This window comes from Alosa alosa, chromosome 16 (assembly GCF_017589495.1).
Source record: "Alosa alosa isolate M-15738 ecotype Scorff River chromosome 16, AALO_Geno_1.1, whole genome shotgun sequence".
Lineage (NCBI taxonomy): Eukaryota > Metazoa > Chordata > Actinopteri > Clupeiformes > Clupeidae > Alosa > Alosa alosa.
In genome coordinates this window covers 13,545,126-13,567,838 of record NC_063204.1, presented here as the reverse complement: position 1 = coordinate 13,567,838, position 22,713 = coordinate 13,545,126, and the positions used below count along the sequence as shown (strand labels likewise).

General features: G+C 49.8%; 1 protein-coding gene across 1 annotated transcript in view; it reads right to left on the bottom strand.

Annotated features, from left to right (window-relative positions):
* Nucleotides 1-3,681: 3,681 nt before the first annotated feature.
* igsf9ba (immunoglobulin superfamily, member 9Ba) overlaps nt 3,682-22,713 on the bottom strand; it is an 86,140-nt gene continuing 67,108 nt past the window's right edge. The window contains 10 exon segments of the mRNA XM_048267008.1: nt 3,682-5,870; nt 6,056-6,186; nt 11,530-11,911; nt 11,914-13,199; nt 14,776-14,862; nt 17,104-17,149; nt 17,451-17,612; nt 18,054-18,138; nt 18,292-18,518; nt 21,623-21,798. Of these exon segments, the coding sequence (XP_048122965.1) occupies nt 5,584-5,870; nt 6,056-6,186; nt 11,530-11,911; nt 11,914-13,199; nt 14,776-14,862; nt 17,104-17,149; nt 17,451-17,612; nt 18,054-18,138; nt 18,292-18,518; nt 21,623-21,798 (2,869 nt within the window). The 3' untranslated portion in view covers nt 3,682-5,583.

Here is a 22,713-nt window from a genome sequence, read left to right as displayed (position 1 = left end):
AGGAGGTTAAAAGATGTGCTCTGGGGGTTGTGGAGGGGTTGGGGGTTCTTTGCAAACGCTGGAACAGTCTCATCCACGTTGCATGGGACTTGCGTGATGTTTGTAAAATATAAAACCATGGGATGGGTGCCAGCGTAAACAAAAACAACAGAAAGCTGCGTGACTGGACGTGACGCGACATGTAAACAAGCACAGTACTGCACAGCGTAGCTGAATGGAGCGCCGCGGAGCTGCATGAGACAGAAGCACTATTTCTCTGAATGAGGCTGTGCGGTAAGACAGTCAGGAATAGTGCATAATAATAATAACTTTACATTCTACCATTTGTGTGCTGGTCCAAGCGCATGAGTTAAAACAACATGGAGCTGCGAGGAGATGCAGGGCGGCCCCTGCAGCTCAGGACGAATGAGTCAGTGTCTGGGCGCATGACACGAGCGTCGACAGGTGAAGCAATCAAACACACACCCCCACACGCACGCATGTACGCACACACAATCAGTCAAGATGAGCCCTCTGAAGTTAGTCATTTCTCAAATAGAAGCAAAAGACAGGAAGACTACATATGTCTAGAACATCCTAGATGATATTAGCAGACACACGCTTCTCTCCTCACACCCACACACACACAGGAGAAATCAGTAAAATGACAACAGCAACAGCCATTTGAGGAATATTTGTCTGAATGCGCAGCTAAACACTGGCACCCAGTGAAGGATCATCTTGTCACGTCTGAAAACTGATGATGAGATTTACATTGGTGTTTGTAAACAGTGCTATTATAAACAAAACAAAAAACAACATCAAAATCATAAAAAAAAAGTTTTTAAAAAAGTTGACCTCTGTTTTTTTTTCTCTTTTCCTCCTGAACATGCTGTGAGGCCGAGAGGTGAGAGAGACCCTCAAGCCATCTACCTTGCGCCAGAGGGGCAGGCTAGACTAAGACAAACAGTTAAAGCAGTATAAGAAATTCCCCAGTACACGCCAAGCTTTAGTTCACACTACTGAATTTACAAATCACTCAGCTCTCTGACACTGTTATTTTTTGTCTTCTGCAGAAACAGTCCAAAAAACAAAAAAAGTTGAGTTAGCGCACCATGCCTTTTCACTTCTCTCTTGCGGCTCTCCGTGGCGTGATCTGGTCAGAATGGGTTTTATTGCTTGCATCCCTACTCACTCAGGGCCAGGCCGTGGGCCGGGACAATGGGGGGGGGGCTAGGTGGGTTTTTCCCCGTTAGAGAGACACGACGTGCAGAGAGCGCGCTGCGTGAACGAGCTGACCGCACGAGTCGCCCCTCTTCTCTACAGCACCACGAAAGATCAAGAAGACATAGCACCAAGTCATTATGCACACACGACGCTCCTAGATACTGTATGCCCTAACATATGATACCTAACTAATGTAAACATGGTCTGCCGATCCCACTCGAGCCCTGGGACCTCACTCCCACCACCTACTCCATCTGCCCTCTTGTCCACTGACTCTCATACACTAAAGGCAAGCGGACCGGACCCGGCCAGGCCAGGCCGGAAACCAACAAGCCCAGATTTAGGGCCCAACGCGGACAGCAGCTTTAAGACATTGATACATTAGAGAGAGAGAAAAAGACTGGACTTGTGCGGTCTATTGGCCAAATGACAATAGCTTACAGGTACTGTACTGTGCTGACAGAGATAGCTTCAGAGCTTGCTAGCAAAAGTGATCATTAAGTAGTAGTAGTGGTGGTGGTGGGGGGCACAGCTTCACAAATAAGAAGTCTAAAAAAATCGCAACAGAACCGCAGACCAGCAGTGAATCGGGCAATACGGCTTTACATCGAAAAGTGTTTGTTTCTTCGTTTGACATAAAGCACTTGTAGTTCACACAGCCACACATTCTCTGTCTGTGGAAAGCTCCAGTATTGGACAGGGTGAGGCGGTCATCCTGCGCACTGGAGGGCGGTGTAGGAGTTAACACGTCAGACTTCACACTTATTTGTTCCTTTCACACACACACCTTACTCTCAGGCGCTACAGGCCTCCGCCACCCTCTCAGAACTTCCCCACAGCACCAGACGTGTGTGTGTGTGTGTGTGTGTGTGTGTGTGTGTGTGTAATGTGCATTCTCAAACACTATTTAATGCCCTAGTTACAACAAAGGCAGACCCGCTAGTGCTCTAACAAGGCTGCGTCTCTCAAAGACTAGCTAACTTTAAGAAATCAGAAAAAAATCACTTTCCCTCAATCAAAGCATACATTCATGATCGGTTAGAGTAAGATAAAATCAACACACACACATATATATATATATATATATACACACACACACACACACACACATACAGACGTAGCTAGCAGAGCAACAGTTAGTGAGTTAGCGACTCAGTAATACCTTATTTCAGGTTGTGTTGTAAGTTTACCCCACCAACGTATTAATTGTCACATAATGAGATTAATTGATGGTAAAGTTAAAGTATAAAACTCTTTTGTGGTGATCTAAGGTCATATACATGGGCAAACACAGATTAGCTGTTCTTGGACAAGAAAGCAAATTAACAATAGCACTTGCAGTTTTAAACTGTTGCTCAGCAAAGAGGTTGATTTTTTTTTTCTGAAACATCAACATTTTGTCACTGGCAAACATAATTGTTTTCATTGTCTCTATGATAGCAACTGTACATTTTATGTTTATTCATCCAATACAACACAATTTTTGATTTATATTTGATTATCTCTATGAAACAGTGGACGAATCATTCCAATGATTCAGTATTACATTTTACAGTTGAAATGATACCAGTATCAGCACATCTAAGAATGGCTACACAGAGTCCCTCTCAGAAGTAATGGTATAGCGTGGAGGAGTTAGGTCTACCCTGCCCAGGTCTGCACGGCTCTCCCGTCCATCCACTCGTCCCACCACGCCTCGACACGCTCACGCTACGCTATAATGCGGCGTGGCGTGTGGGGCGGCGTGGCGTGTGGCGGCTCCAGTGCGCCACCAGGTGGCCAGCAGCACAGGAGTAGGGTAGAGGCACTGAGTGCGAGATCTGGCAGAGGAAACAGTCATCGTTGATGAAGCACCAGTTTGAATTGCAATAGTCAAAGAGAGAATTATTGAGCATTACTTTTGAGGTGACCCTGGCAACTTTCATTATCATCATGAAATGAAAAGAAAGAGAAAATCAAAAAAAAAAAATGTCTAGACACAAGTTTTCCTGACAAAAATAGGATTTTTTTTTTTTATGCTATTCACATTTTTTTTAGCTTTAGAATGAACATCCCTCGGATTTCTCAAAGAAAAAGAGAAACCACTGACTGCTTCTCCGGACGCAGCCTGAGACGTCTAGAAAGCAAACCAGGAGAAGGCAGTAACCTCACTACACAGAGGCAGTGGATGAAGGCCTGTGTGGCCGGTGGAAGGAGTGTGCCTTGGTTCACCTAGTGTCAGACTAGATACGTTGCATTGAGTTCAGGACCCCTCGAGAGTTTGGGTTCTATTTCACATAAAAGAAAGGGAGAGAGCAGAGTTTACTGTACGGCCTGTGAGTGTGTGTGTGTGTGTGTGTGTGTGTGTGTGTGTGTGTGTGTGTGAGTGTCTGTGTGTGTGTGTGTGTGTGTGTGTGTGTGTGTGAGTGTGTGTATATCCATGTGTACATCTCTGTGTGTCTGTGAGTGTCTGTGTGTGTGTGTGTGTGTGTGTGTGTGTGTGTGTGTGTGTGTGTGTGTGTGTGTAAGTGTGTATATCCATGTGTACATCTGTGTGTGTGTGGGTGTGTGTGTGTTGAGTTCAGTGGACGGCCTGTTCACTAGACTGTGCTCTGGATGCTGTGGCTGGACGCCTCTTTGTGGACGAGGCAGCTATCAAGATGGTGGCTGTGGTTGGCCAAGACGGCCCATCCAGCCATTAGAGCCGGGCTGTCTGCCCCTCCCAAGCCAGCAGGAGCAGCAGCGAGAGTGTGTGAGGCGTGCGTGTGTGTGTGAGTGGTACTCGGCAGGCCCCGGGCCTCACGTTCTCTCTCTGGACAGAACACTGTGCTTTGCTTCAGCCGATGGTTCCTATAGAACATCGCGCTGAGGACCCATCGTTACCGTAGTTGTGTGTCGTTTCAATCGAATGGGTTTGGATAGAGTTATACTATTCTGAAGGCAATGACGTCAAATCTATAAAATAAATGTAAATAAAATATACCAAAGCAAAACAGTGTATTAGTTTAAACATATGTGCCTAATTTTTCAATATTTTGAGGTATATTTTGTAGAAAGACAGAACCCTGTGTTAGATATCTTTTAGGGACGCAGTATAAATGTTTTAGACGCCCTGGTCTTCACTGACCACTCTGCTGCTCACTCAGTCTCCCCTTTGAACCCTGACTGGTTGATGTTTGGTACCTGTGGGTCATCCCCCATTGCAGTGCCACCTCTGTCCAGATGGGGGCACCACACACCTCTCTACGGATATACTGCACTGCCAGCAGAAGGCCAAAGAAAGCCTGTGTTTGGCCTATAAAAAGACAGTACAGATTTGGCAGGAGATATTGTATGCACCAAAAGTAGTTCTACTCAGTAAAAAAAGTAATTTGTTAAGTGCATTTGAAACAGTGAGTTTGTGAGAGTTCGAATGATGGGAAACCCTCTAAAGCCAGAAAGAGCTTAGGCCAGATGTCAGCACCGCACACTCACACACAGACACACAACAAGCCTTTTAGGCTCTGGAGGATGCAGGCTGTGGAGGAGATTACCAGGCCTACACACACACACACACTCACAGTGCTCAACATGGCAGCCGAGCCACGGTCCGACCCGTCTGGGTCCGCGCGCGTGCGTGTGTGTGTGTGTGTGTGTGTGTGTGTGTGTGTGTGAGTGACAGCAATTGGGCGAGTGTGAGCTCCACACTGTCAGAGCAAAGAGTGTGTGTGTGAGCTACACGCTCTAATTGTGACGTCAGAGATGCGGAGCAGAACACAGAGGCAGTAGCCGCTCGTGTGAAGGACTGGGGTTCAAAGGGTGCTCTTACACTTACATACTTACACACAGAGCACTAACGTTTGTGACCTCTGCGAAATGTTGACATATTCTACAACCCAATTAGGTGTCAGGTCCCTGGGCCTAACCGAATGTGCATTGTTGGACTATCTATTTTAATCTGGACTAAAGTCAAACATCGTCATGGCCCCCAGCCCTGTGGATCGGCCCCTCAGGGACTGCAGAGCGGAACCTCCCCCTTCCCCTCCCACAGGTGACTGACGACACATCACACACACACACACACACACACACACACACACACACAAAACTCACACACGCCATCTGCTACCGCCGGTTAACACTGTCTTGTCACTGGTCAGTACTGTCCCTCCCTAAACTTTTTAGTCTCTTTCACAAACACACACACACACACACGCACACACACACACTCTCTCACACACTCACACACATCTCATCTCAGTGACTGTGGACTCTGATCAGGTGGAGCCCTGGTGGTATCACTGGGTGGCAGAGGGCGTTGGCGTCACTCCAGAGTGTGAGTCCGGGGCGGTGGCGTCGGGTGGGGATGGGTCGGTTCAGTTCGGCTCAGGTCCGGCGCCGGTGGAGTGCTGGTCGTGCTCAGAGCAGGGCTCCGTAGTCGGGCCGGTGGGGGTCCATGCTGGCCAGCAGGGCCTTGCGCTCCTCGGGGGGCTGTTGTGGCGGGGGCCGCGGCCGGGGCAGGGACAGGGGCAGCAGGGCCGAGAGCTGCCGACAGGGGGCCTTCCTCTTCTCCCACAGCGCCAGGGCACTCCTCATCCTCGCCCCCCTCGGCCTCTTTTCCTCTGGGCAGCTGGGGTCCGCAGGCGGGGTCTCCTGCACAGGGGCCTCAGACACACATGACTGCTGGGTCTGAGAGCTACTCACATCTGAAACACACACACACACACACAGCAGACACATATGCACATTCACTCACAGATACATTTGGACACGGGCACATGCGCACACACAAAATAAAATCACATAAGCTATCAATCAGGAGGGTTTTGTTCAGAGGGTGGAACCCTTGTGCTTTAACTATGGAACCACTCCAGAGGGTTCTTCTGCGTACCTGTTTTCCTCCGGGGTCTGGAGTTGTTGTTGTTATTGACGCCTTCCTTGGAGCCGGTCTTGCCCGGGGGGTAAAGCAGAGTTTGGGACCTCTCAGACCCGACATGCATGGCCTCAGCCCCTACGGGCTCCCTGTGGGCACACACACACACAGAGGGGCGAGAGCCAGCTGTCGTTACTGCACACCGCCACCAGGGGGAGATCTAGTCTATTCAAACACACTGGCCTCCGCAGCTCACAGAGGGAGAGGAGCTCAACTGGCCTCTCTGAGCTTCAGCCGCAGAGACGAGCCATGTCAACGCCACTGAAACACACACACACACACACACACACACACACACACACACACACACACACACACACACAGAGCATGAGAGCTTCAGACCAAAGCACCCAGTCAACGCAGCCAGAGGGGGTGTGGTCTTTGGGGTAGAGTATCAGAATAACTACAGGAGAAAAGAGTGGCACACACACACACACAAACACACACACACACACACACACACATACACACACACACACAAGATGGTTCATGTCAGCCTCAACACCTTTACCATTCACTGGCTCCACTGATCTGCGGTGCTCACACACACCTCCAACTTTTCTCATCGACTGAGCTTCTGATTTGGGCTGGACGATTTTCCTTATAACCTACATGTCAGAATTAATAATTACATTAAGCTACAATACTGTACTTAGCCTATGGACTTTTGCTTCAAAATTCTTGTTTTTGTTTGGGGTCAAAATTGCTAAAAATGCAATGCTGTCAATATTAATAATAATCCCCTGTTATCTTATTTTTTTCTATTAATCCAAATTTGAAATGAATCATGTCTATGCTCATATCTATGTTTTTGGTTGGTTTCACAGTGTAGATGCTACTACCACTGAGTGCTTGCTCTGGAATGTGATCCATCGGTCGCCGGTAGCATACAGTTTACTAATTTACTGCCAGAGGTTTACCTGTGCGCCATGACAACCGCATCCAGATCTCTGCATGCTGTGGGGATGATGGGCTCACACTGTACCTTCCCATTTGACTGAAAAAGCCTGATAAACCTTTTCGGTTCTCTTTCAGCACTGTCCGCCAGTTCTCAGTGATCATCATAAATGGCTGTTCTCTACAGCTTCTTGCAGTCTCTCTGAGTGAGCACTTCAGGGCTTGTCTGGTAGAACAGTGGGAGGCTGACCATCAACCATCCTGAGCGCAGGTGTTGAAAAGTGAATCGGTTGAGATGACCCATTGGTTACTGAGCGCGTCGTTAGCTGGATTAGTTTTTAGTGAGCGGCAGCTCCGTCGTTACCTCATGAAGCGTCCTCCTGATATGGCGTATCCATCAGGAGTGGCCTGCACACACACATAGGGCCTTAATCTCACAGCTCCTATTGCAAGCATATGCCCCACAGGCTTCCTAAACAAGGCCCAGTGAGCACTGCCTTGGCTCGGAGCTCGTCACTCGAGCCGGGGGGCTGGGTTTAGACCCCTGAACTGACCATCAGAGTACAGCCGCCCACAGTGACACCTTTAAAAAACCACTGTGAGCGCTCTGTGACACCCCAAAACCTGGCGCTTTCACAACTGACTGAAACACAACATTAGATCAATGGGGTGCAAGGTGGGGTGGTGTGGAGGGGGGCACGGTCACCCCCTGACTGCTGTAGAGAGACAAAGGTAAAGGCGTTAGTAGAGAGAGAAAGGTGAGAGAGAGAGGGAGAGAGAAAGAGTCCACACGCTGGCACTGTACACATGTAATCTGATCGTCATCCACATGAGACAGGGATAGAGAGAGAAAGAAGGAGAGAGAGAGAGAAAGAAGGAAATAGAGAGAGAAAGAAAGAGCTGAGTGAGGCTTCACCATGCTGAGGGGAGGCAGATGGCAGGAGAGGGGAATGGCCAGTCAAGAAACAGTCACATCAAAAATAAACAAACCAAACCACTAAAAAACCACGAATGTGACAAGAATTTGTTTAGTCTGAGAGAAATTGTCTGTTACTGATTGGGGCACTGGAGAGGAGTACTCAGAGAGAGGCATGCATGAGACTTTGCACATGGAACAAAAGCTTTAAAGGGGAATGCTGATTCAGGCAGGCAGTCACGGCTCAGTGCCGGCTGACGCAGGAGCTCTGCCAGGCCAGGAGCTGCAGCAGGTCAGACAGAATGACTTCTGCACGTCTGTGGCATTGGTTTTCACAGAAAAGTGCTAATTGGCCTGGGAGTATGTGTTATAAAATCGGCTTGATGTTGTTTTTTTTATTTTTGAAGAGGCATAAAGAAATTAGTTTTTTTGTTTGTTTTGGTCAATGTTGTTCTGCCATTGATTCCCCTTTAAATGAGTAGTGATTAGACCCCGCCTGCTTGCCCCTCCCCTGTCAGACATGGATTCAACCCTTACCTATTACGGAGTGGACGACCTGGTCACAACAATGCTGGCCAGATAGCTGAGGTCAATCAAAAACACAAAGAGTGAGAGGGCTGCAGAGCCTTCAGGAGAGTCTACAGCCACCATGTACGTTACTGCAGCAACATCACACACACACACACACACACATACACGGCAAAAGGAGCACACTCGCAGCCCCCCGGGAACCAGAAGGGTGGGGGTGGGGTGAGGGTGGTGCGGAGGGGAGGGTAAGGTGAGGGGGGGAGTGTGGGTGTGAGGGGAATTTGGGGACAGGAGTGGAGAGGGGTTGTGTAGCCACTGAGGTAAATTTGTGCTCAAAGCGAAACCAATGGGGTGATGACCGCTCGTAGCTTACTGTTGAGATGATGGAACTAGAAAAAACTCTGTAATCAAGACCGATCTGGAACATAACAATGTTGAATGAGTATTCGTGACAGAGCCAGATTCAACAGGGACATATGTCAATTATGGCATTAAGTTCAGGATAAAAAAATCATTAATTTTAAGTATTTCTGCAAGTGCACTCGGTAAGTTTCTCCAGACTTTTCCAACTCCATACCATACATTACAATGAAGAAAGGACAGCAATTTACGGTATGTAAACATGATGGGCATTAGACAAAACAGTACTTAAGACGATACAATTGACAAATATTATGATATCTACATATGAAGTGTCATAATAAGGTAATTTGGCTGTAAATATGTCATTACATTGAACTGTATGTGTTAGTTTCAGAAGCCTCTCTGTAATATCTATGTATATGTCTGAATTAAGTGCTGTATGGCATCTACTCTAAAGACTGCAGTAAATCAGTAAGTCTTTAAGGTAGGACTATGGTTTGGTAAGTCTTGAAGTGTCTTACATCAGTAAGTCTTTAAATGTCAGTATGTGGTCTTTTAAGTCTGCATGGGCATATTGATAGGCTGTCTATACTGAGGATTAGAGTCCTCATTAGTGCTAGTAGTCTTAAATGTACTGTATGCGTCTGTATGCAGACTCCTATCATGACTGTCTCTTAGGTCTGTGTGAGTGTTTTTGTATGTTTGTATTCTGTCTTTAAGAGGTTTGTGAGCTTTTTGTCACCAGCCTACAGACTGTACAAAGGGTCTTTATGTTTATTCCCTGAGCTAACAGTCGGTAAAGTCTACATATGTAAGGGGGGCATACGTTTTTCTAGGGAATCTTAAGACAACAGATGACCTGTAGAGTGTGTAATACCTCTGAAACCAGATATATTAATTCCTAAAGGCCTAGCTGCTCTGGAGGTCAGTGGAGCATGTGATATCACTAGCTAGCAAGTGTAAAACTAGGGTAGAGTGCCTTATGCTTCTTGCTCTGAGGTTGGGAGGGCACCTACCCTGCAGAAGCCCTGTGTTGCCTAAAGCTCTAACAGTCTGTTTAGCATTTGCGAAAGCTAGCATAGGGTACGGTATGCTGCCTGCTCTGAGGTCTGTTTAGCACAGTGGTCCCCAAACTACGGCCCGCCACCTCATTTTGGGTGGCCCCCCAAAACATGTCCGTGGTATATAGCATTTGGCCCGCAGGGGAGTACGACATCGTCAAACTATAACATCCGTAATTTCCCCCATTCATTCTATATGGCGGGTCTTAACAGTACACGTCTAATACTCTTTTTGTCCACTGGTGGTTGTTTTGGCGCTGTTTCGCGTTTACCATCGAAAACGGAATGAAATGTAGGCCTAGGCCTACCTGCAAACAATGTAAGAGGCCTATGCTGACTGCATCAGTGCTCAAAGTATTCTAAAAGTTTATCAATTCATTGTTAATAACTAACTAACCTCTATTCAAGTCATATTTCTGGGACTTCCTGGGATAACTATTCAAAGTTCTCATCAGGTGAGTGAAAGTTAGAATGGTGGTCATTCCAGATGTTTTTGCCAGCACTTTATAAAACTCTCATAGTTTGAGAACTTTAAATTATTTCTAAGATATTGCTTGTTCACAACTTGAGCTGTGTATGCAAAGACACAGAGTTCAGAGTTCATTTTAAATAATATATACTTTTGGGACTCCCTGCTAATACTTTTGGGGATGCTAAATTCTTTTTATAAGTATTCATTTCATTTCATTTCATTTGAGCTACATTTTACATGGCATGATGGCAATATAAACACAGCTAACAATGGTATTAAATTGCAGTAGCCTATGATTAAATGTAATGGAATATTCAATTAAGGTAGATTGTTGTTGTTCACAGCACTAAGCTATTTATGGTTACTGATATACTCCGAGTCTCTGGCCCTCTCTTAGTGCACGGCATAGTGAGCTGGCCCTGAGAAGAAAAAGTTTGGGGACCACTGGTTTAGGACGTGCTAGCATTAGCATGGAGTGCAATATGCTACCTGCTCTGAATATGGGTGTTCCCTAAAGCCTTAACAGTCTGTTTAACATGTGCTAGCGCAGGCATAGTGCAGAATGCTGCCTGCTCTGAAGTCTGGCTAGCATGGTGTGTTGTATGCTGCCTACTCTGAGATTGGAAGTGTTCCCTAATGTCCTAACGGTCTGTTTAGAATTTGCTAGCGCTAGAGTATGGTGCGGCATGCTGCCTGCATTGAGGTCTGTTTATCATGTGCTAGCACTAGCGTAGGGTGAGGTATGTGGCCTGCTCTGTGGATGGGAGTGCCCCTACCATGCAGAGGCTGCTAGCTTAGGGTGCGGATGGGAATGTTCCGTAACAGTCTGTTTAGCATAGGCAGCACTAGCGTAGGGTTCGATATGCCGGCAGCTTTGAAGTCTGAATAGCATGAGCCAGCACGGCGTAGGGTGCGGTATGCTACCTGCTCTGAGGTCTGTTTAGCATGTGCTCGCACTAGCGTATGGTATGGTATGAGTGTGTTCCCTAAACACAGCTGCCTGCTGTGAGATCTTTTTAGCATGTGCTAACGCTAGCATAGGGTGCGGTATGCTGCCTGCTCTGAGATTTTTTTAGCATGTGCTAACGCTGGCATAGGGTGCGGTATGCTGCCTGCTCTGAGATCTTTTTAGCATGTGCTAACGCTAGCATAGGGTGCGGTATGCTGCCTGCTCTGAGGATGGGAGTCCACCTACCCTGCAGAGGCCAGCTGGAGCGCAGACGGCTCGGAGGGCTGCCTCTCATCGTCCGTCCTCGGCTGGGGGGGGCCCTGGGCGCCAAGGGGGGGCGGGGAGGGCGATTGTGAGGGGGACTGGGAGGGATAGCTGGTTGAGGCCGTGGCGTAGGCCATCTGGGCGTGGTACGAAGGGCTGGGGCGCCGTGCGTGGCCGTGAGCCGAGCCCTGCGTGGGGGAGGAGGCAGGGGAGGAGCCTTGCGAGAAGCTGACACGTGCCAGAGGAGGGTGGCGCGGCGCCGTCTCGGGCATCTCCTGCGAGTGCGAGGGACGCAGGATGCTGGGCCGAGGGGGCGGGGGCCTCACCAGGATGTCGGGGGAGCCTGCGTGGGAGCTGGGGGGCTCTGGGTTAGGGGCGAGAGGCGTGAGGGCTGCAGCACCACCTGCTGGCCGGAGTCAGCACGACGGGCCGCCCGCGGGCTCAGCCAGGGCTCCGCCTCCGGACGCCAGGTATCAGGGCTGTCGCTGCGCAGCGTGCTGGGGCTGCCCAATCGCATGCCAGCGTACGGCAGCACAGGCACGGCCACGCCATGCGACGTGTGTCGGAGCGTGCCCATACTCGCTGCCTGTTGCATAGTTACATGCCGGATCGGGGGACCCTGAAGGGGGGGCTGGGTTGGGGAGCGGCCACCAAGGGGCGCTTTAGGAGCCTCCAGCTGCAGGAAGGCAGAGGGGAGCTGCAGGGAGGAGAAGGGGGGAGCACCTAGAGGGGGAGGTGGGTAGGGGGGCAGGTCGGGGGGCAGGGCTCGGTGGTGGGGGGGCAGGAGCAGGCGTGCCCCCTCCTGGCTTAGGAAGGGGAAGTCAGGAGGCGGCCAGAGCTCTGGGGAGCGCGGGCCTGGGGAGGGGCTGAGGGGGAGGGCGTGGCCTGAGGAGTAGTGGGGGTGGCCCCGCAGGTCTCGCCCGTCCCCCAGGGAGAGGCGGGGATGCGCATAGGCGCCCTCTGGTGGCGGCGTGGAGGAGGCCACCGAGCTACGCGAGCTGGTTTCCGGCAGGTAGAAGGGCGGCTGCAGCTCTGCCTCTCCGCTGATGCCAACGCCCACTCCGCTACCTAGGTAACCGTAGAAGGGCCCGTGAGGGAAGAGCCTGTGGAAGTGAGAGACGCGGCTCTGGCCGGTGGCCTGGAGGCCGCTACTCTCGTAGATGCTCATACCTTCCAGCGGCCGGTGGGCCAGGCGGGGGCTGTAGGCGGGGGGCTGCGAGTAGGACTCCTGGCTGGAGGACACGGGGGAGATCTGGGGCCTCAGGGTGGCCATGACGGGGGGCAGGGGCCCTGGCTCGTCGTTCTCCTCGTCTGACTGTCGGAACTCGGGGTACAGGTCCGACTCCTCCACGAAGGGGAAGCCCTGGATGCGGCGCGTGCGGAGAGAGGCCTCGGTCTCCATATCCATGACAAAGCGGCCGTCGGGGCCACGGCTGATCAGCTCGATGGGTGTGGTCACCTCGGCCTCATGCTTGGACACGCTGTACTTCTTGCTGGTTATTGCTCGCTTGGTTTTCTTGTAGAGGGACAGCTCCTTCTCCTTCTTAGGGCTGGGCAGATGCTTCACGTAGAGGCCGGGAGGGCCCATGCTGGCCAGAGAGGGGGGGCGTGAGGAGGGGATGCTCTCTGGACTGATCTTCCCCGAAGAGAGCCTGTGAATGGGGGGCAAGAATATCATCAGCAGGGTTAACACCACCTCTTTCTCTCTATCTTACACACACACACACACACACAGACAGAAAGGTGGTCCTCGACAGGCTACTAGAGATCCACTCAACAGCACAGTCTGCAACTCTGAAGCCAGATTCTGCCTGCCACAAGCTCAGCCACGCGTGACCTACAGTCCGCCTGGCTGCGGAGTCCCTATTGGTTCCTCAGGAACTAAATGCTCATTCAGTTGCAGCAAAGCAAGGTTCCTGAACCAACCAACAGGGACCAGAGATGACATGGATTGACTGAGGGCATCAATCAAATTCATTTAATTTCTGTGTTCTCACTGAGCATAGAGGTAAATACATGTTGCCCATAAAGAGACAGGAGATGTTTTCCGTCTGAAAAGCCTTGGGCTGATGCAGAGGGGCCTGCTCTGGTGGAGAGAGAGAGAGAGAGAGAGAGAGAGATAGAGAGAGAGAACGAGAGAGAGAGCGGAATGAAGCAACACGATGGAGAACAGGATGAAAGTTCAGTGACAGCAACAATAACAACATTTCACACACGCGGTAGCGCTATGCCAACCCACCACTCAACACCCCTCACACACACAAACAGATTATCCTCACAGTACCGCACAGACAAACACACAGACACACACACACACACATACTTATGCCACAGGCAGCTGCAGAAGCATCCAGGACCAACAAGACTGTTAGAAGTCTCTGCCCATGATGCCATGCTTTCCACTGCAATACATTAACACTCTACTAGCAGTGTTTTTATTTATGCTAGCCACTAGCATTAACCCAGGTAGTGTTATTCTTTATGCTAGCAATTAGCTTTAACATTGGCAGTGTTTTACTTTATGCTAGCCACCAAAGCATTAACTTGCAGTGTTTTTTATTCCTGCTACTAGCGTTAACCCTGGTCATGTTTTTCTTTATGCTAGCCGCAAGCATTAACCTTGCCAGTTTCCCTCTATGCTAGCCACTGGCATTACATAAAAACCTTAGCATATGCTAGCTACTAATATAACATACAATTCTAGCAGTGTTTCTTTACAACAGCCACTACAATTACATTAAAATCACAGCACTATTTGTCTTTACATTAGCCACTAGCATTACATTAAGACCTTAGCAGTGTTTTTCTTTATGCTAGCCACTAGCATTACACTGAATCCCTTAGCATTGTTTATCTTTAAGCTAGCCACGAGCATTACAATAAAATTCCAGCACTGTTTTTCTTAACATTAGCAACTAGCTAAATAGTTTTTCTGTATGCTAGCTGCTAGCATTACATTAAAACCCTGCTAGCCACTTGCAGCAAACAAACGCAGCACAACCAAACTGCATGAGAGACACGGCAGCCAGTCAGAGCCACAGCAGCCAATCAGAGCCACAGCAGCCGTGCTGAAGAGCGGAGCGGAGAAGAGTGAGCGCATGCGAGAACGGCGGACCAACAGCCAGACCAGCAGCGGGAACGGAGCGGTGTGTGTGTGTGGGGGTGAACTGGGGGAGGGGGGGCACACTCACAGGGGGTCTGGGGGGGGGGGTTATGGGGGACACTCACTGGGGGCTGGCGGAAGGGGCCCTGAGGCTGCTCCTGTCTGGCTCTTCCCAGTAGGGCTCAATGCCAGGCAGAGGGGACAGAGGAGGCCTGCGGCAAGAAACACAACACACACATAGCGCCCTCAGTCACACCGGCCGACACACTCAAACACACACACACGTAGCGGCCCACACTCAAACACACACACACACACAGCACCCGGGTCACACAGCCGAGACACACACACACACACACACCCATCAGTCACACTAGAAGCCGAGGACACACACACCCACACAGAACGCCCCATCAGTCACACCAGCCGGGGCCAAACATCACATAAACACACACGCTGGGCACACATCACAGTCACACCAGCCGAGACACACACACTCACACAGAACGCCATCAGTCACACCAGCCGAGACACACACACTCACACAGAACGCCATCAGTCACACCAGCCGAGACACACACACTCACACAGAACGCCATCAGTCACACCAGCCGAGACACACACACTCACACAGAACGCCATCAGTCACACCAGCCGAGACACACACACTCACACAGAACGCCATCAGTCACACCAGCCGAGACACACACACTCACACAGAACGCCATCAGTCACACCAGCCGAGACACACACACTCACACAGAACGCCATCAGTCACACCAGCCGAGACACACACACTCACACAGAACGCCATCAGTCACACCAGCCGAGACACACACACTCACACAGAACGCCATCAGTCACACCAGCCGAGACACACACACTCACACAGAACGCCATCAGTCACACCAGCCGAGACACACACACTCACACAGAACGCCATCAGTCACACCAGCCGAGACACACACACTCACACAGAACGCCATCAGTCACACCAGCCGAGACACACACACTCACACAGAACGCCATCAGTCACACCAGCCGAGACACACACACTCACACAGAACGCCATCAGTCACACCAGCCGAGACACACACACTCACACAGAACGCCATCAGTCACACCAGCCGAGACACACACACTCACACAGAACGCCATCAGTCACACCAGCCGAGACACACACACTCACACAGAACGCCATCAGTCACACCAGCCGAGACACACACACTCACACAGAACGCCATCAGTCACACCAGCCGAGACACACACACTCACACAGAACGCCATCAGTCACACCAGCCGAGACACACACACTCACACAGAACGCCATCAGTCACACCAGCCGAGACACACACACTCACACAGAACGCCATCAGTCACACCAGCCGAGACACACACACTCACACAGAACGCCATCAGTCACACCAGCCGAGACACACACACTCACACAGAACGCCATCAGTCACACCAGCTCTCGGGTCACACCGGGCCGACACACACACAGCACCCTCAGTCACACCAGCCGAGACACACACACTCACACAGAACGCCATCAGTCACACCAGCCGAAATAAACACATAAACACACACACGCACACAGACACACACAAACATGCCCAGCACATGCCCACACACGACCGGCCACATGCCCGGATGCCGCCCCTCAGGCCGGATCCGGCCCTCATCAGAGCCACGTCCGACCCAGAGCGCAGCTCCATCTGGGACACAGGTGAGATGGAAGGTGGGGGTGGAGGCGGAGTAACCTGGCAGACGACCGCCACATCACGGATGACCGACATGGATGCAAGAAACAAACACACCCATCCACCATCCCCACATAACATGGTCAATGGAAAAGAAATGTCACCTGCTGTTCTCCCATGGTGTGTTTGTGTGTGTGGTGTTTGTGTGTGTGGTGTGTGTGTGTGTGTGTGCGTGTGTGTGAAAGAGAGAGAGAGAGAGAGAGAGAGAGAGAGAGAGAGAGATAAAGAGAGAGTGTGTGTGTGTGTGTGTGTGTGTGTGTGTGTGTGTGTGTGATGTGTGGTGAGTGAGTGCTGGCCCCATAGGTAAGTGTGTGTGTTGTGAGAGACATCCGCAGTAGGTGTTGGCCCTGTGAATCAATGGCCATTTGGGCCGACACAGCATAGAGACGACCACCCCTATATGACCACTTGGTATAACACCCCTAACACACACATGCACACACCACACACACACTATCACACAACACACACCACACACTGACCATACACCACACACTTACTGTACATACAAACAGATGACATACAGATATACACATCACATACCTTACATACAGTACAGACACGTACACACTCTCTCCCTGACACTTGTTTTTTGTATGCAGTGGTGTATGGGTGTATGTGTATGCGGTGTGTGTGTGTGTGTGTGTGTGTGTGTGTGTGTGTGTGTTTGAAGACGTTGGCAGTACTCACGGTGTCTCGATGCTCTTCCTGGTGTGGGTGATTGATAAGGGAGGATCTAAGGGGACAGAGAGCAGAGTTACCCCTAAACTAGAGTTACCCCAAACCACAGCTACCCCACAACCACAGGTACCCCCACATCAGTAACATCAGTAACCCCAAACTGGTTATTGTGTGTGTGTGTGTGTGTGTGTCACCTCTATTGCGTTTGAGCTTGCATTGGTGCTGGTTATGGCATGTGTGTGTGTCTCACCTATCTTCTGTTTGAGTTTGTGCTGGTTATGGCATGCATCTGTGTGTGTGTGTGTGTGTGTGTGTGTGTGTGTGTGTGTGTGTTTGTCTGTGTGTGTGTGTCTCACCTCTCTTGCGCTTGAGCTTGCGTCGGTGCTGCTTGTTGACGAAGCAGGCGGCCAGCGTGCTGAAGAGGACGGCGGCCGCCAGGAAGCAGATGGTCGCCACGATGCCCGCCACCACTGGACGCGCCAGGCTCTCATCCGCCATCTCCGTGGGGGGGAAGGGGTCTGACACGCGTGCACACACACACACACACACACACACACACACACACACACACACATACAGGGTTACACCACCATTATCAGAGAGCACATTTATACACACATGATGTTTTGTGGGTAATATACAGCATAATATATACTGGAAGTAAGTGGGTGATATATATAAGTAATGTATAGTGGAGTGGGTGGTGTATAATATATGCAATGTATAGTAGGTGGTATTATAATATATAAGTAATGTATAGTGGATGATGTATATTGTATAATGATGTTCCCAGATGCAGTGAGAGACTGCACCATCCTGGGGCTACTGGGAGAAGGATGCATGAAGGCCAGTGGGGGGCAACAAAGAGCTATGTGTGAAAACTGGTGTGTGTGTGTGTGTGAAGACCAAGATCATGGCTGTGTGTATGTGTGTCTGTGTTTGTGCGACTCAGCCCTCACCTGTACTCGACACTCCGACTACATTACTGCTCTCACTGATGAGTTCATCCATGACAGCCAGCGCACGAAACTCATACCAGGCGTCCTGTCAGTGAGAGAGAGATAGGGGTAGATTAGAAGTCAGCCAAACACACACACATACGACTTAATAACAGGTGTTAACTGGACCAGGTGTTTCAGAAAAATGTAGGTATATCATTAAGACTCAGGTGTTACAGGTGTTTCATAAAGGCTTTACCTGGACCAAGTCTCTGGCCATGATCTCGGTCTCGGCAGCGGGGATGAGGTCATCAAGCACCTCCCACCTCTCGCCCAAACGAAACTCGATGACGTAGCGGTCGATGGGGGAGGTGTGATTGGCCGGTGGGAGCCAGGAGAGGAGTACGCCCTGCTGTGTGCGGTTGGCTGTGAGGCACCGTGGTGGTGTAAGAAGCACCAGTGGTTCAGGCGTACTTAAGGGATAGACTGGAGAACACACACACACACACACTTTACTATACACACAATTCAAACATAACATGTCATCTAGTCCTAATTTATGATACCTTGCCTTTCAGAGCTTTGTGGATGAAAGGGGGTAAAGGACTACTTTAGCTTTATTGCCCTTGTGACATCATCATCATAATGGCCTACTGTATGTTACTAACCTATAGCGTTCACAGGGACCACTTCTCTGACCTATTCATGCCTACTTCTCCTGTGTATCCTACTGTCCTCCTATGTGTCCTATTCTCCTCCTACATGCATCCTGTGGTGCATCTCATTCCTCTATTTGTCCATCCATCCTTCCTTCCTGCCTTATATCCTATTCTCTCCTCCTAACTGTGTTCCATCGTGCTTCTGTGTGTCGTACTGTCCTCCTGTGTGTCGTACTGTCCTCCTGTGTGTCATACTGTCCTCCTGTGTGTCCTACTGTCCTCCTAACTGTGTGCTACTGTCCTTCTGTGTGTCCTACCGTCCTCCTAACGGTGTCCTAGCTTCCTTCTGTGTGTCCTCCTAACTGTGTCCTAGCATCCTCCTGTGTGTCCTACTATCCTTCTGTGTGTCCTACTATTCTTCTGTGTGTCCTACTATCCTACTGTGCACCCCATGCCCTCCTCACCTACAGTGTTCCCCATGCTCTACTCTGATCACAGTTCTCCTTATATCCTACAATCTTCCTTGTATCCTACTCACCTATGATCTTCCTTGTGTCCTACTCTGAGGCAGGGATCACATTGGAAGATGTTTTATTCGTTCCTAAGTTACATGAACGGTCTATTAGAGAAGTTCTATTCGTTCCTAAGTTACATGAACGGTCTACATCTGCATTACTCTGTGAAAGTTGAACCAAGTGCAACGCTCAAATGATCTGATGCCAGCATAACATTGCTGCTCTAACTGCTCCACTGCCAAACCATAGCGGACAATAAGAAACCTGCAGCTGGCCGCAGATCAGTGTGATCCCTGTTTGAGTGTCCAGCTCACCTACAGTGTCCCCTGTGTCTTACTAAGTGTCCTACTCACCTACAGTGTCCTACTCACCTACAGAGTCCCCTGTGTCCTACTCACCTACAGTGTCCCCTGTGTCCTACTAAGTGTCCTACTCACCTACAGCGTCCCCTTTGTCCTAATAAGTGTCCTACTCACCTACAGCGTCCCCTGTGTCCTACTCACCTACAGCGTCTCCTGTGTACAACGCTATCTGCTTAGAGTAGGCCTATTAGGTAGGACTGTACAGTCCTCAGTACACAGTACGGTACAGTACACTCCTCAGTCCTCGAAGCAGATAGCGTTGTCTGACAGTCGAGTGGGTTCATGCACGTATTTCCAGAACAGGTCTGCAACTTTCAGGCAGTTCTGAGTTCGAATCTAGGCAGGAGCAGAGCCTATTATAATGAGCATACGGGGAGTAAAACGACTGTTACGCGCTGTTACAACTGTAGGCTACAATGGTCGCAGTACAGAAATATGCACGTGTTAGTTTAGTTAGAGATTATTGTTATTATTATTATTATTATTATTTTACCTTACGTTACCTACACCAAAGCTGAATAAAATTATGCAAGATCAAAGTAACCTAAGGTAGCCTATGGCTCTTATGGTCTGCAATTTTTGTTTATAGATCATTTCAAACAAATCATTAGTCTAACGTGACAGCATCACCTTTGATGGACATTTATTTCCTTTTGTCTATATTTGACGATGAGGGATTAACATGAATGTCTATCTGACAGACCCATTGAAAACAACGCAGAAGGTACACCGGTTAGTTGAATTTGACGCCAAGGACCTTTGACCTTGACCAAGGCCAGACCTTGGGACGAGTAGAGAGTGAGACTGGCAAGGGACCTTTTGACCTAAGGTAGCCTATGACCTTTGACGAAATAGAGTGATCATTTCAAACAAATCATTAGTCTAACGTGACAGCATCACCTTGATGGACATTTAGTTGGTCCTACTCACCTACAAAGGCCCCTGTGTCCTACTAAGTGTCCTACTCACCACAGCCCTACTGTGTCCCACTCACCTACAGTGTCCCATGTGTCCTAATAAGTGTCCTACTCCACCTATAGTATCCCCTGTGTCCTACTCACCTACAGTGTCCTACTCACCTACAGCGTCCCCTGTGTCCTACTCACCTACAGCGTCCCCTGTGTCCTACTCACCTACAGAGTCCCCTGTGTCCTACTCACCTACAGCGTCCTACTAAGTGTCCTACTCACCTACAGTGTCCTACTCACCTACAGAGTCCCCTGTGTCCTACTCACCTACAGTGTCCTACTCACCTACAGTGTCCTACTCACCTACAGTGTCCTACTCACCTACAGTGTCCTACTCACCTACAGTGTCCTACTCACCTACAGTGTCCTACTCACCTACAGTGTCCTACTCACCTACAGTGTCCTACTCACCTACAGTGTCCTACTCACCTACAGCGTCCTACTAAGTGTCCTACTCACCTACAGTGTCCTACTCACCTACAGTGTCCTACTCACCTACAGTGTCCTACTCACCTACAGTGTCCTACTCACCTACAGTGTCCTACTCACCTACAGTGTCCTACTCACCTACAGTGTCCCATGTGTCCTAATAAGTGTCCTACTCACCTATAGCATCCCCTGTGTCCTACTAAGTGTCCTACTCACCTACAGCGTCCCCTGTGTCCTACTAAGTGTCCTACTCACCTACAGCGTCCTACTAAGTGTCCTACTCACCTACAGCGTCCTACTAAGTGTCCTACTCACCTACAGCGTCCTACTAAGTGTCCTACTCACCTACAGCGTCCTACTAAGTGTCCTACTCACCTACAGCGTCCTACTAAGTGTCCTACTCACCTACAGCGTCCTACTAAGTGTCCTACTCACCTACAGCGTCCTACTAAGTGTCCTACTCACCTACAAGACTGGGTTGGTCCTACTGTCCTACTCACCTACAGCGCCCCTGTGTCCTACTAAGTGTCCTACTCACCTACAGCGTCCTACTAAGTGTCCTACTCACCTACAGTGTCCCATGTGTCCTAATAAGTGTCCTACTCACCTATAGTATCCTACCCACCTCCCGTCTTCCCCTCCCTGTGTGGTCCTCACCTACGGTGTTAACAGTGACCACCTCACTGAAGGGGCCAGTGCCCAGCTTGTTCTGTGCCAGCACACTGAACTGGTACGCCGTCCGGGCCTCCAGGCCTGTAACCAGCAGCCAGGTCTGGGTGCCTGGCACGGGCATCGACAGCCAGTCATGGGGTCCGAAGTCCACCCGCTTCACCCTACAGAGGACACACAACATACACACACACACAGAGGCACACACACACACACACACACAGAACACACATACAAACACACACAGAAGCACACATCCACACACACACACACACACACAGAGGCATATACAAACAAACACACACACACACACACACACACACACACACACACACACACACACACACACACACACACACACACACACACACACACAGACACACACACACACACACACCCACACAAATAAAACACATTCGCACACACAACACGCACACAAACACACATACCCAGACATGCCAAGAAACACACACATGCACACAGACAGTTTAATACATGAAGGTTGCAGCCATTGCACCAGACTCCACAGAGCAGCCAAGGCAGTGAATAAAACACTCTATGGGCAGGCACAGCAGTGTCAGTGTCGGGCTGAGTGAGTGTGAGTGTTGAACTGTTCAATCAATCCATTACAAGCTCTTGTGGTGTGTGTGTGTGTGTGTGTGTGTGTGTGACCCTGCCTGCTTTTTCACAGCTCCACTGGTAATACAATAGGCCTTTTCACACAGAGATTACGCTAAATTTGCGGGAAGAGGAGACGTCTTTTTGCCGCAACGTATGTCTGAAAATGAGGTGAAAATTTGCCGGCCTGCTGATCTGTTCACATGATGCGGCATTTTGGGGAGCCAGGAGGCAGGATCAGCTAGCAAATTAACATGTGACGTACAGTAGGGGGCGTGTAGAGTGATAGTCGTAGGCCTTATTATGCGTGGGCCTTCAGATACAGCAGGTGTGTGATTTCCAAAACCATGGCGGGAGAACCGACTGCACTTTGGTTAGCTTGCATTTGTAGTACCCTGCTTTGCTGTTGCTTAGAATGTTAGATTCTTGCGATCGATGTCTTCAGACAATAAAAAGTCATT